This window comes from Oreochromis aureus, linkage group 23, assembly GCF_013358895.1.
Source record: "Oreochromis aureus strain Israel breed Guangdong linkage group 23, ZZ_aureus, whole genome shotgun sequence".
NCBI lineage: Eukaryota > Metazoa > Chordata > Actinopteri > Cichliformes > Cichlidae > Oreochromis > Oreochromis aureus.
Window position 1 is genome coordinate 19861616 of NC_052963.1, and position 20464 is coordinate 19882079.

The window sequence follows — 20464 nt, forward strand, 5'->3', positions numbered from 1 at the left end:
TGACAGAGAACAGAACAAAAGGCAGAAACATCCAAAGAAGAGCTTTGAATGTTCTTCAAGAAGCCTGGAGAACTATTCCTGAAGACTACTTAAAGAAATGACGAGAAAGCTGCTGAAAGTGATTTGCAGAATTGTTGCTTTGTTTTTATTTCCCATTAAAGTGTAAACAGATATCGGTGGACAGCAGCTTCAGTCTGAATCAAATATGGAATATGGCCTATTGGCCTTGAGGGGAGCCCCACCTCGGTGGAGCCTAATTTAAACCCATATCCTCCAGACCACAACAGGTGCCCCCCTCCTCCACTCCCTTTACGCTCCACCTGTCTTCTCTTCTCCGTGGCGGGCTGGCGATCCAGCAAGGATCCGTCAGTCATTACAAATGGCGTGCCGGCCCCCTAAGTCACCGGATCGGCGGCAGCTGCTCGACCCCCAGAGCTATTTTCACCCTCAGGATAAAGTGGTGTTCAGCGAGCCGCCTGCACGGCCCAGCAGCTCCAGTCACGCCGCAGCAGAGCCAGGATGAAGTCCACCGGCGGCGAGCGCACCGTGCAGCCAGACTGCTTCACCTCAGACCTGGAGGACCTGGACAGCGCCAGCAACAGCTCCGACGGCGGCTGCACGCCGCGCAGGGAGCCGGGGCAGGTGGTCCAGGAGGAGGGAGCCCCGAAACGAAGAAGGAGACGGAGGAGGAGCAGCGGAGGAGACGCGTGTCTGCCCGGCGTGAGCAAACAGAGGCAGGCGGCCAACGCGCGGGAGCGGGACAGGACGCACAGCGTGAACACGGCCTTCACGGCGCTCCGCACGCTCATCCCCACCGAGCCCGCCGACAGGAAGCTCTCTAAGATCGAGACACTGCGCCTGGCCTCCAGCTACATCTCCCACCTGGCCAACGTGCTGCTGCTGGGGGAGGACTGCCTGGACGGACAGCCCTGCCTGCGCTACCAGAGCATCCTGCACGGCCCCGCCGCCCTCACCGCGCCCTCCCTGCGGCCCATCTGCACCTTCTGCCTCAGCAACCAGAGGAAGCTGGTGAGTGGCTTCTCACACCCATAGAGTCGATTAGCGGCAGGGACGTTTCTCGGATTTTTGGGGGGTGGGGTGGCACGTGGACATAAGGAGGGGGGCAAGAAACAATTAGGGGGTGGTCAGATTCTTTTGTAATAGAACCAAAGCAAACTGCCTGCAAATACTCAGAACTGTGATCATTTTAATTGTGGGCACATCCTGCCTCCATGAACATGAATTAGGGGACGTAACAATATGGTGGCAACACAGAAGCATGAGATTCACGAGGGAATTAAAGTAAAGAAAAAGAAAAAAAATTATGGACACAGTCTGGTTACAACCACTGTTAAGTTTGCCAAATAATAATTTGTCATACTTTTAACCTTTTGTTCTGACAAGATGATAACTAAATAAAAATTAAATTAAATTTTATTTATATAGCACCAAATCATAAAAACAGCTGCCTCAAGGTGCTTTTTAATGTAAGGTAGAGGCCCTACAACAATACAGAGAAATCCCCAGAAATCAGAAGATTGAGCAAGCAGTTGGTGACAGTGGGAAAGAAAAACTTCCTTTCAACAGGAAGAAGGGGTGAGGAGAACTAATAAGTCATGCACGAGGACAAAAATTACAATGAAATGTATCGACACGTTTTTCAACAAAGAAAAATGAGATAAAAACATTCCGGAAAGGCGAGATCCAATCAGAACAGTTGTGTAGAAAGGCGGGATGAGGTTGGAGTGATCCAGTCACAATTAATTTCCTCGTGCAGTAAGGTTAGACGGCACATTTGATCTGCCAAAGAGAAACAATACAACTTTTCAGTATCCAAGGTTGTTGGTGTTGTTGTTGAACAACTTCAATGTTCTTTGTTTTTCATGAAAACAAAATTTGCATTTGATGTGACAAATTTTTACACTTTATAGTCAGTTTTAGATTTAGTCAATTATAATTGTATTAATTTAGTTGATTAAAATAAATCAAAATAAACACTGGTTACAAGCTGAAGTGCTCATAATGCACCACTTTAGGCTGGCTCAAAAACTCTCACATTGAGCCCACATGGCTATGTCCATCTTTTATATACAGTCAGTTATGACATGAAAAAAGGTTTTTGACATTTATAATTAGGATGTTTTTTATTGGATGTTTTTACATTTATTGGTGTATATAGTTATAGTCATGCTTTGAGGAGGTCAACACTGTTTCTTCCCAGGAATAAAAGAGGCTCCATTGTCGTTTGATGTTATCGTACAATTGAAATCTCATTTTAAAGGACGGGGAGAATGTACCACAGATGCTTTTAGCCACATCCATAATTCCCCTGGTTCCTTGAGAAGCTATCACTTGGTGTTTGGGTCTACTCAGGTCCTCAAACCACACAGATCTGCTCAATGCAGACCCAATGATGCACGGTCTTTACGTGACTAAAGTGGCACCTGTTTCCTTACTGACTGACACCACAAAATGAAATCAGGCTGCGGTGCCTTCAGGAGCCCTCAACCCAGCCGCAGACTTTAAATTAATGACCTGAGCATCAGAAATGTTTCTTTGTTCATGAAACATTTGTGAATCCATGTGGGTCACAAGTGTTTACAGCATGTGTTGGAGTCTGGCTCGGACCCTTTACGAAATGCAGAGCAGAATCTGGCACAGGATCAGGATTATTATGTCACTGTTACATTTAAAGGTAAAAATCTGTAACAACACACATTCTAACTAACCTGTTTAGAGGGTGAGGATCATGCAGTTGTTGATGTGTTTGTTTTTGCCTCCACAGCTCAGAGATGGAGCGAAACACTCGACTGCTGTGTGAAACTTCTTGGCACCAGACAGGCGGGGAGTCCACCATACCGTGGCGTTGTTTACATGTAGGACTTTGTACATATATATATATGAATATAAATGTCTTTATTTTTGGACGAGACGAGAAAACTAAGGACAGATTTAAACACTGAAAAGCACTTTCTGTTCACGCTCATGTGCTTCTGGAGCCTCTGTGTTTTGGTTGAACTGTAACCTGAGCCGATGTGTAAAGTAGCACCTGACGTGGGGCTATTTTGGTCCCACTAATAGTACAAACTACCCCTTGGACACCCCACCACCCCATGTCTGACCTCTTTAAAAAAAATAAAATAAAATAAAAAATATATATATATAAATATAAATATATCCTCATCACCTTCAGTCACATGAAGGAAATTGAAGAGCAGCTGCTGCAGTGGTTGCTGTCAGTTCAGTGTTACCTTGCGCTTTAAAGGGGCATTAACTGATGTGTTGCCTCTAGTAGTGAACAGTGGGAACTGCAACAATGCTCACGTACATGTGAAAACAAACTGCACGTCAATATCTCAGGACTTTAATCCCCCAGATGTACAACAGTCAGTGAAGATGTTGAAATTTACACACTGGATTGCACTGCTGTTTCCTTACTCCACTCTTCTTATGTCTACCTGGTTAATTTTTGACTATATTTTTTGTAAAGTGAAAATGTCCCAAGAAAACCTTATAACGAGTTGATCCCAGCATGCAAAGCACTCTGGAAAATCCTTTTGTTCCTTCCCAAATTCCTAAATGCCACCATTTTAACAGATCACATGGAGAAAGCCCTGTCTCCTAAAGGAAAAGTGGTCTGTTATTCATTTGTTATTTTACAATAATAGACCAGATTATCTGAGTAGTAATGATCTGAGTATGAGGATGTGTATCCCACCTCTCAGCCTATGGTAGCTGGTATAGATTCCAGCCGACCCACAACACTGAATTGGATGAGCACACAAGAATGGATGGATCAGTACTTAAAATTTGCAGATCCTGAAGAAAGGGTATATTTACTGTATCTGAAGTGTCATGGATTGGTGCATCCCCATAGAATAGGTCAGTAAAAAGATAGAGCTATCCTTTTCAAAGTTTTTGTGTTTCATCAACAAGCTGCCATCAGCGCTGGTGACCGACTGATGGTACTTTGTTTGCATTTGGCTTTTGAGAAGCAGTCCACATTCACAGAGGGAAAACCATCTGCAAGCTTCAGCTGCAAACGTTATTTGGTAGCTTCTCCCTTAGACATCAGTAATACTAGCTTTGGCCTAGCAGCTTTGTAATGCCAAGCTTTATTTTTTGGGGGGGGCACTGAAAAGAATTATGAATGTGGACTAAAGTCAGACTCTGCAGTTTGTTTTGCTGCCATCTTTCCAGGACAAAGTACTTCCTTTGTGGGATAAAATATCCCATTAAATACAAGAGTGTTGTTTAGTTCTATGCAAACTTAGTGAAGGATCAGTTGAGTTATTTTCAGCGTGCTTTGCATAATTTCACAAAGTTGGGAGGTTAATTCCAGTTAATCTGGATACACTTAGATACTGAACGACATTTAGCATTAAAACGGTTCCCTGAAATAAGCAGTGTGTTCCTAATTTGAAGGTCCAGTTGGAAACTTCCTGGTAACTGTATCTGCGTCAGAAGTTATGTTTTTGGCCTGATTTCAAGATAAAGTTCTCTGCGTAAATGTTTACTTTTGCATTGTTGCACAGTTTCCTCATCACTGTAAAAACACTGTGCGATAGGCTTCCTTTTGCTCTAAATTGGAGCATATGTAATCCTTTCTCAATAAGCTGGATCCCTCGATATTTATTGTTCCAGCGCTAAACTATGTTTGGGAGCTGTTGCACACTACCTCGTACCTGTGTTTTGAAATATAAAGGCCTACCTCTAAATCCAATAAGTAAGAAGTACTTGAATACCTGACAACTTGTGTTCTTTGCACATCGCACATACTGAGAAGCTGCTCGAAGAGAAAAATGTATTTTTGTACAATAAAAATAAAAACAATCATATCAAAACTTCAATTGTCTCTCATTTGTGGGGTTTAAACTGTATGTTGTGCTTGTAATTTGCAGACTCTGTAAAAGCACGTTTTGTGTAACTTCCCAAAATGACATTAATCAGTCAAAAGAAATTCAAAGAAAAAACTGATTTATGTCTAAAGTGTCTTTGTATTATGTTTAGAGATATCAACGGAAGTAAAATTAGGGCTGGGCTGGACTTTGATGTAATACCACTTTGGACCACAAGATGGTGTAGTGAGTCAATGTAACCTTTATTTAAACAGATGAGATACTAAGAGCACATTTCTTTACATTGACGCCAAAAAATAAAGGCAAATGTGGAGGAAATAGGGGCAACAGAAAAGGACTCTAACTTTGGAGAATTTGAAGGTATAAAGTTTTGGACTTTTAACTGTATTTTTATGTTTTACAGCTTTTCCTGCTAATAAACACCTCCCCCACAGCCATTCATTATACACCAAAGTAGATAAACAATTAAACAACAAAATTTCCCATCTATTATAAAAATTTCAGTAAAAAGAAAAAAATCCATCAACAAAAATATATTTTATAATTACAGGACACTCTGGGCAGTGAGCTAACTGGACCTTCTGTAATTTTACACAAACATGATGTAGAAACACTGACACGTGCTGCTGAAATTGCACTTCTTAGGAGGTTACTAGGGAACTATGAAGGCCCAAGGCTGATTTCCTTATTTCGGTAACAAAAGCAGAGGGTAACTAAAAATCAGTAAAATGAGATGACAGATATTGTCAATATAAAAATCTTATTAAATTAAGAAAAACTGAAAATTAATACATAGTTCGGTAAAAGTGATTGAATCTTTTAACAACTAATTTGTAAACTCAGTAGTTGTCATTGCTCAGGGATGTTTTTGTTATGGACACAGTAATAATGAAAGATCTGAGACACTTGTAAATCCAGCAGATGATACTGTAATAATGAAACTGCTGCTACACTTACAAGCGTTACCATGTCTGAATCATCCTCGTTTTTATTTAAATGCATCTAAGACAGTGTGCATGTTTTTCACCAAATCAAGTAGAAAAACAAAAATCATGATGTTCTGAATCAAATGTTTAGATATCAACTCTAAATTAAACTTAAAGTTCCAAATAAAAACAAGATATGTAATAGAGTTAAATTTAATATTGACAACTTCAAATATATATGAAATATGTTCATACAGCTTAATGTACATGTATTTTTTTAGTATTAGTGTTCATTTGGGTTTCAATGGGTTAAAACCTTTACTCTTTATATATCTATTAAAAACCCATATCACGAGTTTAATGCATTTATCAAATACATGAATTTGCATCTTTAATTAAATCAACTATGAAACAATATAGCTCCTCATTGATTTAGTGTAGTGTGTACCACCAGGGTAAAAAGAGACCAAATTACAAGTTTGAATAGACAGTGCCGTATTATTCCTTTGAGGATGTCTGGTCTTAACCCTCTACTGCATAGCGTTGGCCTGATTCAACATGCCACATTTTCATGCCTCACACTGGTCCTTTAAAAAAAAAAAAACTTTTTTTTTCTTTTCAAATAATGCTACCAGACACATCTCTTTCCAATAAAATGAGTTGAAGGTGGTGTGACTTTCATTGGGGCGGGGGGGGGGCTTTCTGCAAGCTGTACTACATGAGAGACATCTCCATTAGGAGGTAAGATAAAGATCACTATTTTACATGTTTATAGTGAAATAAATGTATATAACGTATATGAATATGTTAAGAAGCATATTTGATTGATTGTTCTACTTTTTTTTAAAATTTATTTATACAGTAAAACTGTTAATTTTTATTTGTTGCCTCATGGCAACACTGTGCAGTTAGCCTGATTTTTTCAGGCAATATAATGCATTAGCATATGTGTGTAGAGATGTGTTTGTGTGCAATTATATGATCATAGTCATGTTTTTTACTTTACAATCTACTGATAATTACAGGACACTGACGTAAAAACCTGATGGAAGGAAACCAAGGGAATGTGCACTTTGTCCTCAGAAAGTGAGGACAGTGAGCTTTGGGGAAGTGGATCCCTGAATCAGGTTTGAGGGACACTTAGGAGGTCAGGGGTCAGTTGGTAAAGTAATTATGTGTGCGTGTGTGTGTGGACGTGTACTACTTATTGTTGTGGGGACACAAATCTGTTTACACACTCACATTGTGAGGTCTCGCCTACTTTATGGGGACAAATTGCAAGGTAAATCATTCAATTTTAGGGTGAAGGCTTGAGTCAGGGTTAGGGTAAGGTTAGGTTTAGGTTCAGGAAGGGACTTGTGATGGGTAGGGTCAGGATAAGTCTACAGGAAATGAATGTAAGTTAATGTAATGTCCCCAAAAGTGATGGAAACAACATGCGTGTGGGTGTGTGCGCGCGCGCATGGGCTTAGGGTCAAATGTTGGATGCATTTTGGTGTTGTTCTGTGAAATGTTTACATTGTTTATTTGTTCAGCCTTGTTGTACCAATAGAACTTATTATAGAATAACTGTGTTTGACTACCCTTTTAGTCAAACACATTTTAAATGAAAACTGAAGACAGTTGAATGATAATCTGTTGTCATTACTGATCTAGTTTTCCTTTAGCTTGTGTTTTCCAGGTCCTTTTTCCTTACATAAAATTGATGCGTTTTGATTCTAGGTTTCTTTGAAGGCCTAAACCGGGACTACAGCTGGAAATTAGCTCATGGAAATTAGCTCATGGCCAACTCTGGTGCATTTTCAGCTAATTTTATTTACATTTCCCAGTTTTAAAATTAAATGTGTAAAGTTCTTTATACTGAAACAGGAATCTCACCTCTTTGGCCCACTTAGGATCAGTGTGCTTTCTTTGCACAGTTAAGCCTCAGACATGTCTACAGACTGGTCGGAACCCCTTTAAAGCGTGAAATGCTTTAAACTTGATTAAAAATTCTAGTTTGTGTTCGCTAGGTGGTCACAACTGTCCCTAGCGACCTGCCACAGTTCACCGTTTGGAGCTTCAGAGTCCTAGAGACCAAAGTTACAATTACTGAAGTAAAATGAAAATAGCAACAATGCACAGGAAGAACAGTTTCAATAATCTTTATTTCATAAAAAAGTCAAATCGGCTTATCAGATTAAAGAAAGTAGAAACCAATAATAATCGTTAGCTGGCGAGGCATTTTATAGGGGGGCGTGTCTTCTGACAAACTGACTGGAGCGACCTCGACAGGCAGTACAAGTTTACCCAAAAAGTCAAGAAGGCGAAGTTTAAGACCGAACAGGAGCCAAAACATGAGCCGAGTCAATTTTAAAAAGAGAAAAAAATAAAGAGGGGGAGAAAAGAGAAAACAAAGTTTGGCTGTAGTCACATGAAGATGAACCTCAGACTTAGGAGCAGCAGCCACTGAAAATCGAACACGTTTTCATAATCCAAATTACAGAAGGCATCAAAATGACCAAAGAAGGGAAAAGGGGAGAATTTGCCGTTTTCTGCTCCCACTGCGCTCCATATTGTGAGTTAAGGACCCGTTTTATTTGGACAAACTTTAAATGTTTGGTAGTGGTGGAGGTTTGTTTGCATCTGTGGATAAATAAACCGTAACAGAATGTAGAAGGAGGAAAAAGGGCAAAGACATTCTACTGCTCCTGCTCCTACTTTTTTAAAAGAAAAACAAAAGAAAAAAGAAACTCGTCTGGCGATTGAGGTTTTAGTCCGCCTCCTCTTCCTCCGATTCCGACTCTGCCGAGAGAAAACATAAGAGGACGAGTCAGTCAAGGTGCTGATCATTTTACAACATCTTGTGAATGAATAAAATGATTTGATTGTGACTGTCTTTAAAGTATTGAAGAAGTCCCTTTTCTCATGACTGTACAGTCATTTAAAGCCTGAGACCCCCCCCCAAACTACCTGGTTGCTAAACGCTAAACGCTCATCTGGTTTCAGAGGATTTCAAACAAGCAAAATACTCACTCTCCCAGGATTAGAGACTGCTTGTAACCCCTGGCAACCATCAGTCACTAGAGAAACTCTTATTCTGACCAGTTTGTTGATGCTGGGTAAAATCAGTAACAAAGAGGACGCTGCATGGAAACCTCTTGATTGCTTTGGTTGGTGACAGATTGCAGGTTTTGTCTGTGCAATCCAGACAAACTAGGAGCAACTGAGACAAAATACTTGCAAACCACTCACCAAGTGGCTGTGAAACTTTTGACGTAAGCCAGAATTGGAGAAATTGAACTTGTACCTCAACTCTGCAAATGTATTGCAAAGAAAGGAGCAACCGATGACTTTAAAGGAAGTTTTTGGACTTATTTCAAGTTTCCCTGCCCCTCAGCAAATAGTTTGCATCTTCCAAGCAAAGTACTAGTAACCAGGTTTTTGGTTCAGCCCTCTTTGTGATCAATTTCGCCAAGCGGCAGCTTGTCTGGAAATGAACATTTCTCCCTGGTGATTGTCATTTGCAAGACTGCCACATAGAGGTATTTTGCATTATACTTTGGTGAGCAGTGCCATATAGCTAAAGCTGTAGCTTTAGCCAATCTCGAGTTTTATAACCAACATTTTCCTGATACACCAGCACAGATGACAGCCAGATTATGGTGCTCGACTTCCCATCACATGGCCACGCTACAGAGCATTTGTGGTGCTTCAGCCAGTCGTGGACCTCTCGAGCTCTGTTACCTGGCATGCCAGCATCAATTACCATGTGGGTAGCAGTCATGTGACTGTAAAACTTATATCAACCATTACTTATTTTACGTGTGATTGAATCATCTAACAAGCTAAAACAAAGCTTCATCAACTTCATATATAGTATTAACCCCTTCGTTGTCATAAATACACTCAGGTACATGTCTATACACGCCTTTATCATACAACGTGACATACAGCAGGTGACAGGTGCATGTCTAACTGGCCTGTTCAATGCAGAGCTCCTTTAACCTTCGAGTGGCCTTTCAGGTTTTGAGCATATGGCATCAGCTCTGAATTCAGCTCCTCAAAACACACAAAACCCAGGAAGTGCGGTTTATTTCTCCATCTTTACCTTCCTCTGCGTTCTTCAGCCACTCCACAAATTTTTTCATCTGCTCGAGGAAAACGCTCTTCCCCTTGGCAAGGTGGGCTTCAGTGTACCACTTCAGTATGGCCTCTTCACTCAATACATCCGCTGAAAGAGAAAAGAGGACTGTGAGGAGGGCGGACATGTTAACCTTCCACCAAGAGAGCCTGAAACATGCCTTTGTAAAAATTCAAAGAAACAATTTACTGATGCTTGGTGAGAGTTTCTCTATTAAAAACAATCTGGACTTTTGGAGGAAATCTAAGACCAATCAAAGCTGAAGCTGTGTGTAAAAAGGAAAATGCCACGCCAGACTTTCAAGTGTTTAGGTACCCCCCCCAAAAAAAGAAGAAAAAAAAGACACCAAGCATTAAAGAAACAGCTTTTTAAGGTCAGGAAATGTGAAAAATGAACTTTCATAAACCTAAACGAAGACGAGACAAACTGTCACGTCAAAGCTTTTTCTGTAGCACCAACCTTTATAGAGGAGCACCACGATCTTCTGAAAGGCCTTCATGAAGTGGATGTTGTCGTAGCAGTACTCCTGGATCTTCAGCAGCAGGCTGAGCTCAGACAGACCCTGGGAGGTGAAGGCTTTCAGCAGAGGGCTGTATTGCTGTGGAGAAAGAAGCCTCTAAATTAGAGCATGTAAAGATGCAGGGAGCAATAATGTGGTACACGTGGAGGCGCTTCCTGCAGCCACATAGATGTCTTAGTGGATTCTGATTGGTCATTGCATTTAAAAAAAAAAAAAAAAGAAAGAAAAAAAGATAAAAGCTGCTTATCAGCTGCTATACCCACATGACTGAACTCAGGAACACCGTTTACACTTAGTGGAACCCACAATGAACAAGTCATGCACCTCAGATGATTTCTTGTTGCCTCCAGGTGGCGCCGTAACCGACCAACAGTCTGGGACAGATTGATTGATGTACACGAGAGCTTTAACAGTTTCTCATGCAGCTTTGTGATTTTCTTCCTTAAAGTCAAGTCAGGTCAAACAGACCAATCACACTGATCCAGCTAACTCTGAGGAGGTTCAATAGCAACCAAGATACTTGTAGACTTCCTGTTAGGGCTGGGCGATATATCGAGTTTTTTTTAAAAATATCGATATATTTTTATACGAGATATAAGATGTGACAATATCCTTTATATCGATATAGTCTATGTTACATTACAATTATAGTTGCGGAGCCGCAAGTTTGCCTCTCTTTCGTCTTTACGCAACGTTACTCGACCTCGCCTCTCCTTCACTGAACACAACTCCCCCTCCTCCCCCAAAGCTTCACGTGCAGGCAGCGACAAGATGGACACGACAAATCTCCGTTAACGAGTTACTGCGCATCCCCCCGTGCGTGGGGCTGGACGGCATCAACGTGTTAACGAGCTAACCATGCTAACGAGCTAGCCACGCCAACGCCATGCACGGCCTGAAAGCCTTTCATTTTCTCAAAAGTTGACTGCGCGCCTTTTGTATGAATTCTGGTTGCGCTTGATGACCGCGAACCGATTTTATGTGATACACAGCGATCAGCAATCTGTCAAAAAATGTTTTAGTTCGACTTTGCTAAGCTACGGAGCTGCACCGCTTGATGGATTGTCAGAGCTTTACGGCTACCGAGGAGCCTCGCGGAGTGATACGTACTGTGCTTCAACGTAATATTACCGTATTGTGTGTGTATAAGGACCATAAATGACACCTGTTCAGGGACATGGTTACGAAGCGGATTTCAAACTCCAGGCTGTCAGTCACGCAGTAGAAGTTGGGAACAGAGCAGCTGTGAAATCTGTCTTTGTTATTATGCTCAGCGTCTTTTAGTTTACATTTTGACTGCACAATTGTGAGCTCTTTGTTATGCACAAAACAACATAGCTTTCTTTTATTTATAGAGCATCATTATTTAATAAATGCTCATAATTTATTTTTGAGTAGTTTTTTTTCATGTACATCTATGCTGTATGTTAATAAAAGTACCTGTGTGACATCGGGGACACAGCTTTGACTAAGAACTCTTTTTGTTCTTACTTTATGGCTTTAAAAAAAAAAAATATCAAGATATATATCTTATATCGCCATCCAGCTAAAAACAAAAAATATCGATATGAATTTTGGGTCATATCGCCCAGATCTACTTCCTGTTGGGTTTAGTAGAAGGCACAAAGACGCCTTTTCAACTTGGGATATTAAACGAGGCTACTGAATTTCATGCAAGCACATTAAAATCAAGTGCTGGGGCTCCTTTATTGAAATACTGTAGGTGGCGCCATAGAGCCAATAAATGCTACAAAACCTGCCTCTTAACTTTAAAATGCCAGCCTTCAAAAATGGGGTTTAGGGCATGTTTCCAAGGAAAATCATTTTGTCCATCTTGGGATGTTACACATGTGTATCAAATTTCACAGGTTACAGTTTTGTAGGTGATGCTATTGAGGTGTTTTGCACCCCCACATGTGTTAGCCCCATAATAAAGTCTTCATTAGTCTTGAAGTTCACGAGTTTGAGGATGTTTAGACCCTTGAAAAGAGAACATTTACTGGCAATAATGACTAGACGATGTAATTTGGGGATTTATTGCAGTGAGATTGTTGCTACTGCTGGACTGGAGAGGCACAATGAACTAAACAGGAGGCTTTAATTTTATTTTGCAAATCTTGCATTATAGCATTGTTGATTTATTTATTTTTTTAAACAAAACACTCAAATTTTTGAAGTGTGTAAAATCAACCACAGGCTTTTGTGATTGATTTACCCCATTAAAGCATCTTTGCAATTTCTAATAAGTAACTGGACACTTTGATTTTGAAAATCCTGTTCAATTCAACTATTCCAAGGCTTTTACTTTGAAGTAAGACATAGCTGTGGTTGAGGGATAAGCCTTCAGCCGCAGAGTCGTGTTTCCTGCACAGGTTCATTAATTGATAATGATGAATTAATCCCTTTAAGCACTTTAACCACAGCTGTGCTCCTCTGCCCTGCTGCGTACCTTCAAGTGTTTGATGGCTTGTTCGGTCACGAGCTCTTCCTTCTTGTTCCACTCCACGGAGCTCATCACACTGGTCCAGATAATGCTGATCATGGCCTGCTCAGAGAGGTTGGCCTTTTTCATCTCCTCCCTGGTGAAGGCGATAATCTGAAGGAGGGCAAGCAGTGAGGTTAATCACACACACATCAGTCACTAATGAAGCACACGTCTGTTTCTGTGCTTTTCATTCAGAGAAACCCGGTGGAGCAAAAACAGGAAGTGTTAAAAACCTGTTGTTCAGAGCTCAGTGTATATCTTTTATGATAGATGAGCCATTTAAAAGTCACCCTGTGGCCTCACCTCCTTCAGAGGGTCACCTCGGGACATCTGCTCCTGGAGCTCCTTCTGCAGCTCCTTGCGAGCGCCGATGGATTGCTGGTTGCGGGCGAAGTCGGACAGCTCCTTCAGCCCAGCGTCGGTGAAGTACTTTGAAAAATGCTCGCAGCTCCGTTTGTTGGCCGGAAAGAGTTCCTGAGGAGGAGAAGGATGTTCACACACCAGTGAGACATCAGCAGCAGGAATGGGTCGACACATGGCCCCTGATTTTTGTTTTTGCTTACCATCAGCCTGTTGTCCATGCCAACTTTGCGAAGACTGCCAGCAACAGAGTTGATGTCCTTCTCGTTGATCCATGACTTGAACAGTTTGACAGCGAAGGCTGCAGAAACGCCTGGACAGAGATGACAAGACAGGTCAGAGCCTCTGAACACAAAACCTCCAACACATGAACAAAAGTGACACCTGAGCCAGCAACTCCTTTTAAATTAATTTGACTGCCCTAATTAATATTAAGCTTCCCAGGGAGGCTGTTACACACAAGAACCACAGAAAGTGTCAGTGTAGCAGGACAAAACCACCAAACTGCTACTGTCACCGATACCTGACCAGCTTTCTGACCGTTTGAGCCATGCATCTCTGCTGCAAAACCAGACTAAACGAGAAGTTGGTCTTTACCTTCTTTGACAAGGTTCTCGTTGAAGAGACTGCTCAGGATGGAGGCTGATATGCTGCCGTTGGCCAGCAGGATGCCGGCCAGCATGGCAAGTTTGTTGCGCTCAGACTCAGTAAACCCCTTTAGAAACAGCAGCAACTACAAAGAGAAAGCAGACAAGTTTAATGCATGTTTAAGCTTTAAAAACAAAAACAACTGTGGGCATATTTACATCCCTAGAGATGTTAAAACTCACTTCCACTAGAAAAATTTCTTTCCAGACTTGTTGAGAATAACCTTGTAAGCAAATCAAATCCAGGGTTACCACACCTTAAACTAGCTAAAAGATACATTTCCAGCTGAAAGTAAGACCAGCTACAGTTGGGGTGAGAGAAAGTTTGCATTTTGAGCTTCTGTGGAGCATCAAGGGGTTTAAAAGGTTTGTATCAGCAATAAACTAGTGTAACATGTGAGAACTACTCAAGCCATCCCGCTTCACCCTTCAAAGTTTGTAACCTTTCAACTGCCAACCTGTCGCAGGTGAAGTTTTGCAACACTTAAAAAAAAAAAAAAAATCACAGTTTTCTCTGTTTTATCGCCCTGCTCTACTTACAAGCATAAAATAAGCACAACGTAATGATCCAGCGACACAAAGTCCTTGATTACACTCTGACAACTGGAGACCCGACAGCCAAGCAGTCGCTCCCATTTCAGCTCTTTGAAGTGGTGCACTGCAACGCAAATTCAGGCTTGTTGACGTTACTCAGACACGAGCAGACAGAGTATAATCGAGACCCAATCCCCCAATTACTGGCAGTCGAAAACACCTCAAACAGCCCGACCACTTAAAGGTACGATCTGGTGCTGAAGTTGTACTTTCAAAGATCATGGCTGTCGAAACTGCTAGCATCCAAGATGGTGCAGCTGGGAGTTTGTCCAACCACACGAACAGAGGTTCATGAGAGCTGACCAACTACAAGGGCCGCAACAGCAATGACCAGACTAGGCTGCTCTAAAGTGGCAACACATTAAAGGAAGGGGTAGCAGAGGCTCAGCCTTCAAAATAAGAGCATGAAAAATATCAGTTAATCGATTTTGACTTTAGCCTTGTTGAGTCGGCGTGTGGGAAACTCAAAAGTCCCCGATTAAAACATTTTGACACCAACTAAATTTTATTTTTAGATTAATAAATTCAGAAACTTTTAAAACATCTACAGTACATTATGTACTTCACGTCTCCTGCATAGTGCCTTGCTTTGGGGAAAACAAACAAAGGGAACTGTAATCAACAGCTGGCAACCTCTGCCTCAAACCTTTCCAACCAGCTAAGCCCAGTTTGAACTTATCCCCTTATCTGGTTATTGCTCACCTTCTTGATCTCCTCTTCGAAACCCTTCTCCAGGTACTTGTAACGCCTGATCAGCTTGTTAAAAACCTGTTTATGAGTTAAGGAGAAGAAGCAGCCTGTGAGCATTACCTGCTTGTCGCGTGTGCTTCGTTTTTAAAACGTATTGGTAAGAGGCACCGACCTGAGCATATGCTTGCATTGTCTCCAGGTCTTCTTGTGCCGTGAAGAGGCAGTACTCTGTGCGAGTCATGTCATCAGAGAGAGTCCCTCCTGGGGCTGCAGACACACATAAAAAGGTAAATATATACAGGCATTACACACATTTCTGCACATAAGTGACAGCAAAACATGTTGCAACTCACCCAGCATCCCGCCAGCCACCAGGATGTCAAAGAGTGTCTCTGCATAGCGGCGGTAGTCAAGCTTGGCGCCAGAGGCATCGAGGAACTTTGCGACCGCTTCCAAATCAGTGCCAGTTTGATTCAAGCCTTGTACGATACTTTCTTGAAACTGAGTAGGGTCAAATCTCTCCTTTTCATCTGTGGGAAGACAACGACACACAAACGTTGATTCAGAAATGAAAGCAGAGTGTGGAACATATGGCTGGGGATCAGTGGATCCAGGAATCAACACTCACCTCTTTTCCTCGTTTTGAAACGCTGGCCTGTTAGCGTTGGCTTTTGCTGCTTTTGATTATTCATAAAAGACACCCTGAGAGAGACGAGAACACACAGAGTTCATGTTTAGCTGCGCAGGCGACTGGTCAACGGGCTCCGTAATTATGTTTTCTCCTGCCAGCATCTGGGCGTAAGCCGGGATAGCTGCACGTACTGTAACAATCGGCTGTGCAGAACAACTTTAGAGTTTGCTGGTGATACCGATCTGAGATTAAAAGTTTTTATTGTAAGAACTTAGTTTCAGTTTGTGTTTTCAATCAGTTTACTCTCTGGGAGTTTCCAGAGATGGCTTATTCTTTTCAGTTTAGTTTTAACATAAAACCTGTTCAGTTTCAGTCAGGCTTTTATTTCTCTCACTTTAAAGAGAGGATAAATTTCAAAAGTAATCATGAATATTTGAAGGACGCTGCGAGTCATACAACAAGGCTCATGGAGTAAAATTTTTATCAAACTAAAAAAAAAAAAAAAAAAATACATCAAAATGGTATTTTCTGTATGTGTTTTATTAGTTTCTATTTAACTAAAACACCTTTCCCCTTTCATTTTAGCAGGGTGTAAAAACCCTTAAAAAGGTACAAACAATGAAAAGGCCCAACTCTTTGCCTGCAATGAGCTTCATTGTTAAAGTAACCACAGCGTTATCACAGGACGAAATGTTCCCTTGCTACAGCAGTCAAAAAAACAACAAAAAAAAAAAAAAAAAACTGCATGCCCAGCAAAAAACTAGTAGTGAAGCTACTAAGTTACTTAAATGTTTGCTGCTGAAAAACTCAGACTTTAAAACTACAAAGGTCACAAATCTTGTTTACCGCATCTTATTTCCAGACAACAATAAAAGTAACCACATTGTTCCTTTAATTCATGGATCTGTTTGGAAAAAGTAACACACTGATAACAGTAACTATGAATAACAGCCAGTTGTGGTCTTTTTTTTTTGAGCCACAGACACAAAGTAGGCTTTACACACTAATAACCCATTGGTTTAAAGAAAAAAAAATAAAATTCTGGGATATTTCAGCCAGCAGTGCCTGTTGTGGGTAAATCTCTTATCTGCTGTAGCACCTGTACATCCCTGAGAGAAACTGCAGCACTACACTGGCTGAAATGTTCCTTCACTGTGTGGGAATCAGTCAAACTGAGTTGACAGAGATAAGGGGAAAAAAAGAAAAAAAGTGCAAATTAGCCAAAATTATGATGGGGGAGGAAAAAAAAGACCAGCTTCAAAGACTTCAGCTCAACATTTAGTCCCATCAGCTGACAAAACAGGGCAGTAAATGCCATCTTATTTACAGAGAACAGCCAAGGGACCGATATTTATTGACGCTTTTCCCTTTCATTTCCAATTTCCCCCTTCCATTGCTACCAAAGAGTGTATACATGTTTGAGTATTTAAACCCATCACACCCTTTTTCTTTGCAGTGATGGCTTCATTTCCCTCCTAAAGCCTAAACTCTCTTCTATCCAGGCTCAGGGTCCACATCATTAATAGCTTGATTAATGTCAAGGAAACTCACTGTGTAACTTATTTTTGCTGTAACTGAGCCGTTTACCTGCCTCTTAAGATTAAACCAAGTAACGTATATCTGTAACCACTGCCTTCACAAACACAGTGAGGACGTTAGAAAGTATTTAACTCTAAGAGATGAACATCATCTGTGAGGTTTAAATGGCAGTGTAGTTAACCACTATCTGTTTCGGCTATGCGCGAGCATGCAAATGTTTAGTTTTATCTGTTTTGACTTCATTCATCTAACTCCAAAGAAAGCCTCCTTAACCCTATTAAAAACAGCCTGACATAATACAGATTTAGTTAAAAGTAAGTTAAATCCAGCACGGCTGTTTTTCCTCCCCCCGGGTTTTGACTAGCTACTCACACAAAGGTGAAGGAGTACTCGGCAGACAAAAGACAATCTACGCGGCTATAAAGGTGGATGCTGGAAGGTGGAAATAACCATATGCATCAGCTCGACACTTCTTAAGTCAATCACAGTACACAGGTGTGACCTCAACGCGAGCATTTTCCACGGATATTTCCCACGGATAGCTTTCCGCTCGCGAGCAATGAGGGATTTTCTGAGCAGCTAATTGTGGATTAGCACAAGCTAACTCGAGGCCTCGCCATGCGCCGAGCAGGATAGCCGGGCCCGCTAGGAGGCTAACCACGTTTGATTACCGTTCAGCCTCGGCTCACGCACGCAAGAAAATTGACCTCACCAGCACCTAATCGGCCATAAAACACAACCACCTGTCGAGCTGTCATGAAAAAAACCATAACAACAACGAAGCAGAGCCGCAATCTGCTCTGTAATGAAGCTAATGCTAAGTTAAAATTCGCCCTCCGGCGGCGCCCATGATGGCAACATTCCCAGGCCGAAAAAAAAAAAAAAGAAAACATAATTTTCCGTCTTCAAACAGGCCACAGCAGTACATGCAACGAGAGGACGGCGTGGGAACCGAGGCGAGGAGCCGGAAAATGAGAGTACTCACCGAAATTAATGCAGATAAAAAACGGTTGTGAAGCCGAGGAATGGAAGCAAAGTGTCGAGTGTCTGAGCGGCCCAAACAAAAAGACCTTCCCGTCAGGACTTCCGCAGGCTCCGCCCGCTGCGCATGCGCTATTTAAAGGGGACGTCCTTTCAACAAAACAAACGTTTAATTTACTGATACAGGAAGCTTTTTCTTTGTTTGTTTGTTTTCACAGCATATTTATGTAGCTAACCCTTGCGTGGTCTTCCTGTTTTTGTTACTCAGCCAGTGTTACGTTATTGTGTTATTAAATCAGTGCATCAATAACAGTGTATGTAAAAATGCATAACAGATGTTTACCACATATATGGTTCATATTTCAAATATGAAATACTGCTTATTTTTTGTGATAAAATGTAACTGAATAACAGATGTGAGTGGAAGAAAAAAACATGTTTATCTTGAACAAATATAAATGAAATTGATTAGGAGCAAATTTATGTCAGTCTATATGCATTTCTTGCACTTTATCCCTGTATACCAAAGATGTCAAACATAAGGCCTAAGGGCCAGAATCGGCCCATCAAAGACTCCAATTTGGGACCTAATTGACAGCACTGGAAAACACGAAGGAAGGTGTAAAGTTTTATGTTTCATAAGCTTTATGTTTACTGATAAGAACCTCCCACATGGCCATTCATGCTATGCCAAAGTAATTAGGTAATGGATGAAAAAAATGAACTGGTGGAAAGTTCCGATTTTTTCACTTACTACACACAGGGTAAAACGTGCCGGGATGTTGGGAGCACAAATGAACAGCAGGCCAAGCAGGGAGAGGACAGAGTGAAGCGACACAGCACCTCCATGCTTTTATGGCATGAACACCACATGCGTGATATAAATGCATAAGGCTTGAAGTCTCTGAAAATGTGTAACTGGATTTGTTCTTCATGGAAAATCACCCAAAGGGAAGTATCCTGAGGCTGAAATAAAAAAAAGAAACTATAATTTCCTTTTGGTAAACACTGAAAATAGCTCACACAGACCCAAACACACTACACATAGGTTCATTTATTACTTTATCATATACATATATACACACAGTAAACATGTGATTGATATTTCCAGATGAAATTACATTACCTTCCGTGTTCCCTACATATTCTAACATTTTCCCTTTATCAGTGTCCGGTCACACCAAAACCTTGATTTTTTTTAAATTTTTGCACTGGTGTGTTTCTGATCATTGTCCTGCTCCAGAACTCAAGTGCTCTTGAGCTTCAGGGCATGAACTGATGGTCAGACATCCTCATTCAAGATTTTGTAGTAGAGAGCAGAATTCATGGTTCCATCAATTACAGCAAGTTGTCCCGAAGCAGCAAAGCAGCCCCAGACCATCACACTGTTGCTGTGAAGTTGTTTTATGAAATGGTTAATTTTATGTCAGATGTAACAGGACTCAAACCTTCCAGAAAAGTTCAGCTTTTGCATCGTCAGTCCACAGAATATTTTCCCAAAGGTGTTGGGAATCATCAAGATGTGTTTTGGGTAAAGGGTGAAACGAGCCTTTGTGTTGCCAATTCAACCATATTTGAGCCTTTTTAAACATAATTATCAAAGAAATAATCCAACTTGCTCTGAGGCAAACACCATCACTCAGTGTTGGTGAATGAAATTCAATTATTGTACAAGTAATACTGTACAGCTTATGGATGCAACTTGCCAACTAGCTAGTTAACTGCTGAATAAAGTATCACCCAAATCTGGTCTCTTTTGGTGCAGAAAAACAAACAAAAAACAGGAGGCCGGAAACAAAAAGCATCAAAATGCAGTGTTCAGAAATCAACCGAGGATAGTGCAGGTGCTACTTCCATCTTTTATATACAGTGTATATACAAATAACAAAATTCTGCTGTTCCAATTAAGTTTTAGCCAAAGACTACAAAAAAGTTGTATGGTTACTATAAATCATAAATCTGTGTGTGTTACATAAAAGTTTTGCCTTCAAATAATCCAGTAATCCAGTAAGTGCTTCTGTAGTGAGTAATCCATTGCAAATGTTATTCTGTAAGCTCTTTAATCAAAATACTTCACTCTAAAAATTATTTTTTTTTAAATTTACTTTT

The 20464-nt window shown here is 41.0% G+C and overlaps 2 protein-coding genes across 3 annotated transcripts; one reads left to right on the forward strand and one right to left on the reverse strand.

Moving 5' to 3' along the window:
- The first annotated feature begins 180 nt into the window (after positions 1–180).
- Positions 181–4790, forward strand: si:ch211-246m6.4 (basic helix-loop-helix transcription factor scleraxis). The gene is made up of 2 exons (XM_031735476.2): positions 181–1029; positions 2786–4790. Exons 1-2 carry the CDS (start codon positions 520–522, stop codon positions 2819–2821), a joined length of 546 nt encoding a protein of 181 aa, XP_031591336.1. The 5' UTR covers positions 181–519; the 3' UTR covers positions 2822–4790.
- A 3123-nt stretch (positions 4791–7913) lies between these two features.
- Positions 7914–18496, reverse strand: bzw1a (basic leucine zipper and W2 domains 1a). Of its 2 annotated transcripts, XM_031735651.2 has the most exons (12): positions 18360–18496; positions 15833–15906; positions 15558–15734; positions 15377–15471; positions 15217–15282; positions 13871–14006; positions 13477–13586; positions 13217–13387; positions 12878–13024; positions 10368–10506; positions 9876–9998; positions 7914–8569 (listed from the first exon to the last, which is right to left on the reverse strand). In XM_031735651.2, exons 2-12 carry the CDS (start codon positions 15894–15896, stop codon positions 8538–8540), a joined length of 1260 nt encoding a protein of 419 aa, XP_031591511.1. In that variant the 5' UTR covers positions 15897–15906; positions 18360–18496; the 3' UTR covers positions 7914–8537. The 2 variants fall into 2 exon arrangements, with proteins under 2 accessions (XP_031591511.1, XP_031591513.1); XM_031735653.2 differs by lacking the exons at positions 15377–15471; positions 15833–15906; positions 18360–18496 and having other exon boundaries at positions 15558–15635.
- Positions 18497–20464: the final 1968 nt, after the last annotated feature.

Bases quoted from the DNA above. Each gene is read 5' to 3' on its own strand.
- si:ch211-246m6.4 (XM_031735476.2), top strand. From the start codon at position 520: ATGAAGTCCACCGGCGGCGAGCGCACCGTGCAGCCAGACTGCTTCACC. The intron at 1,030-2,785 runs GTGAGTGGCTTC...TTGCCTCCACAG, and splicing joins TCAGCAACCAGAGGAAGCTG to CTCAGAGATGGAGCGAAACA.
- bzw1a (XM_031735651.2), bottom strand. From the start codon at position 15,896: ATGAATAATCAAAAGCAGCAAAAGCCAACGCTAACAGGCCAGCGTTTC. The intron at 13,587-13,870 runs GTAAAGACCAAC...ATCTCTGTCCAG, and splicing joins CGAGAACCTTGTCAAAGAAG to GCGTTTCTGCAGCCTTCGCT. The intron at 13,025-13,216 runs GTGAGGCCACAG...GCCCTCCTTCAG, and splicing joins GAGGTGACCCTCTGAAGGAG to ATTATCGCCTTCACCAGGGA.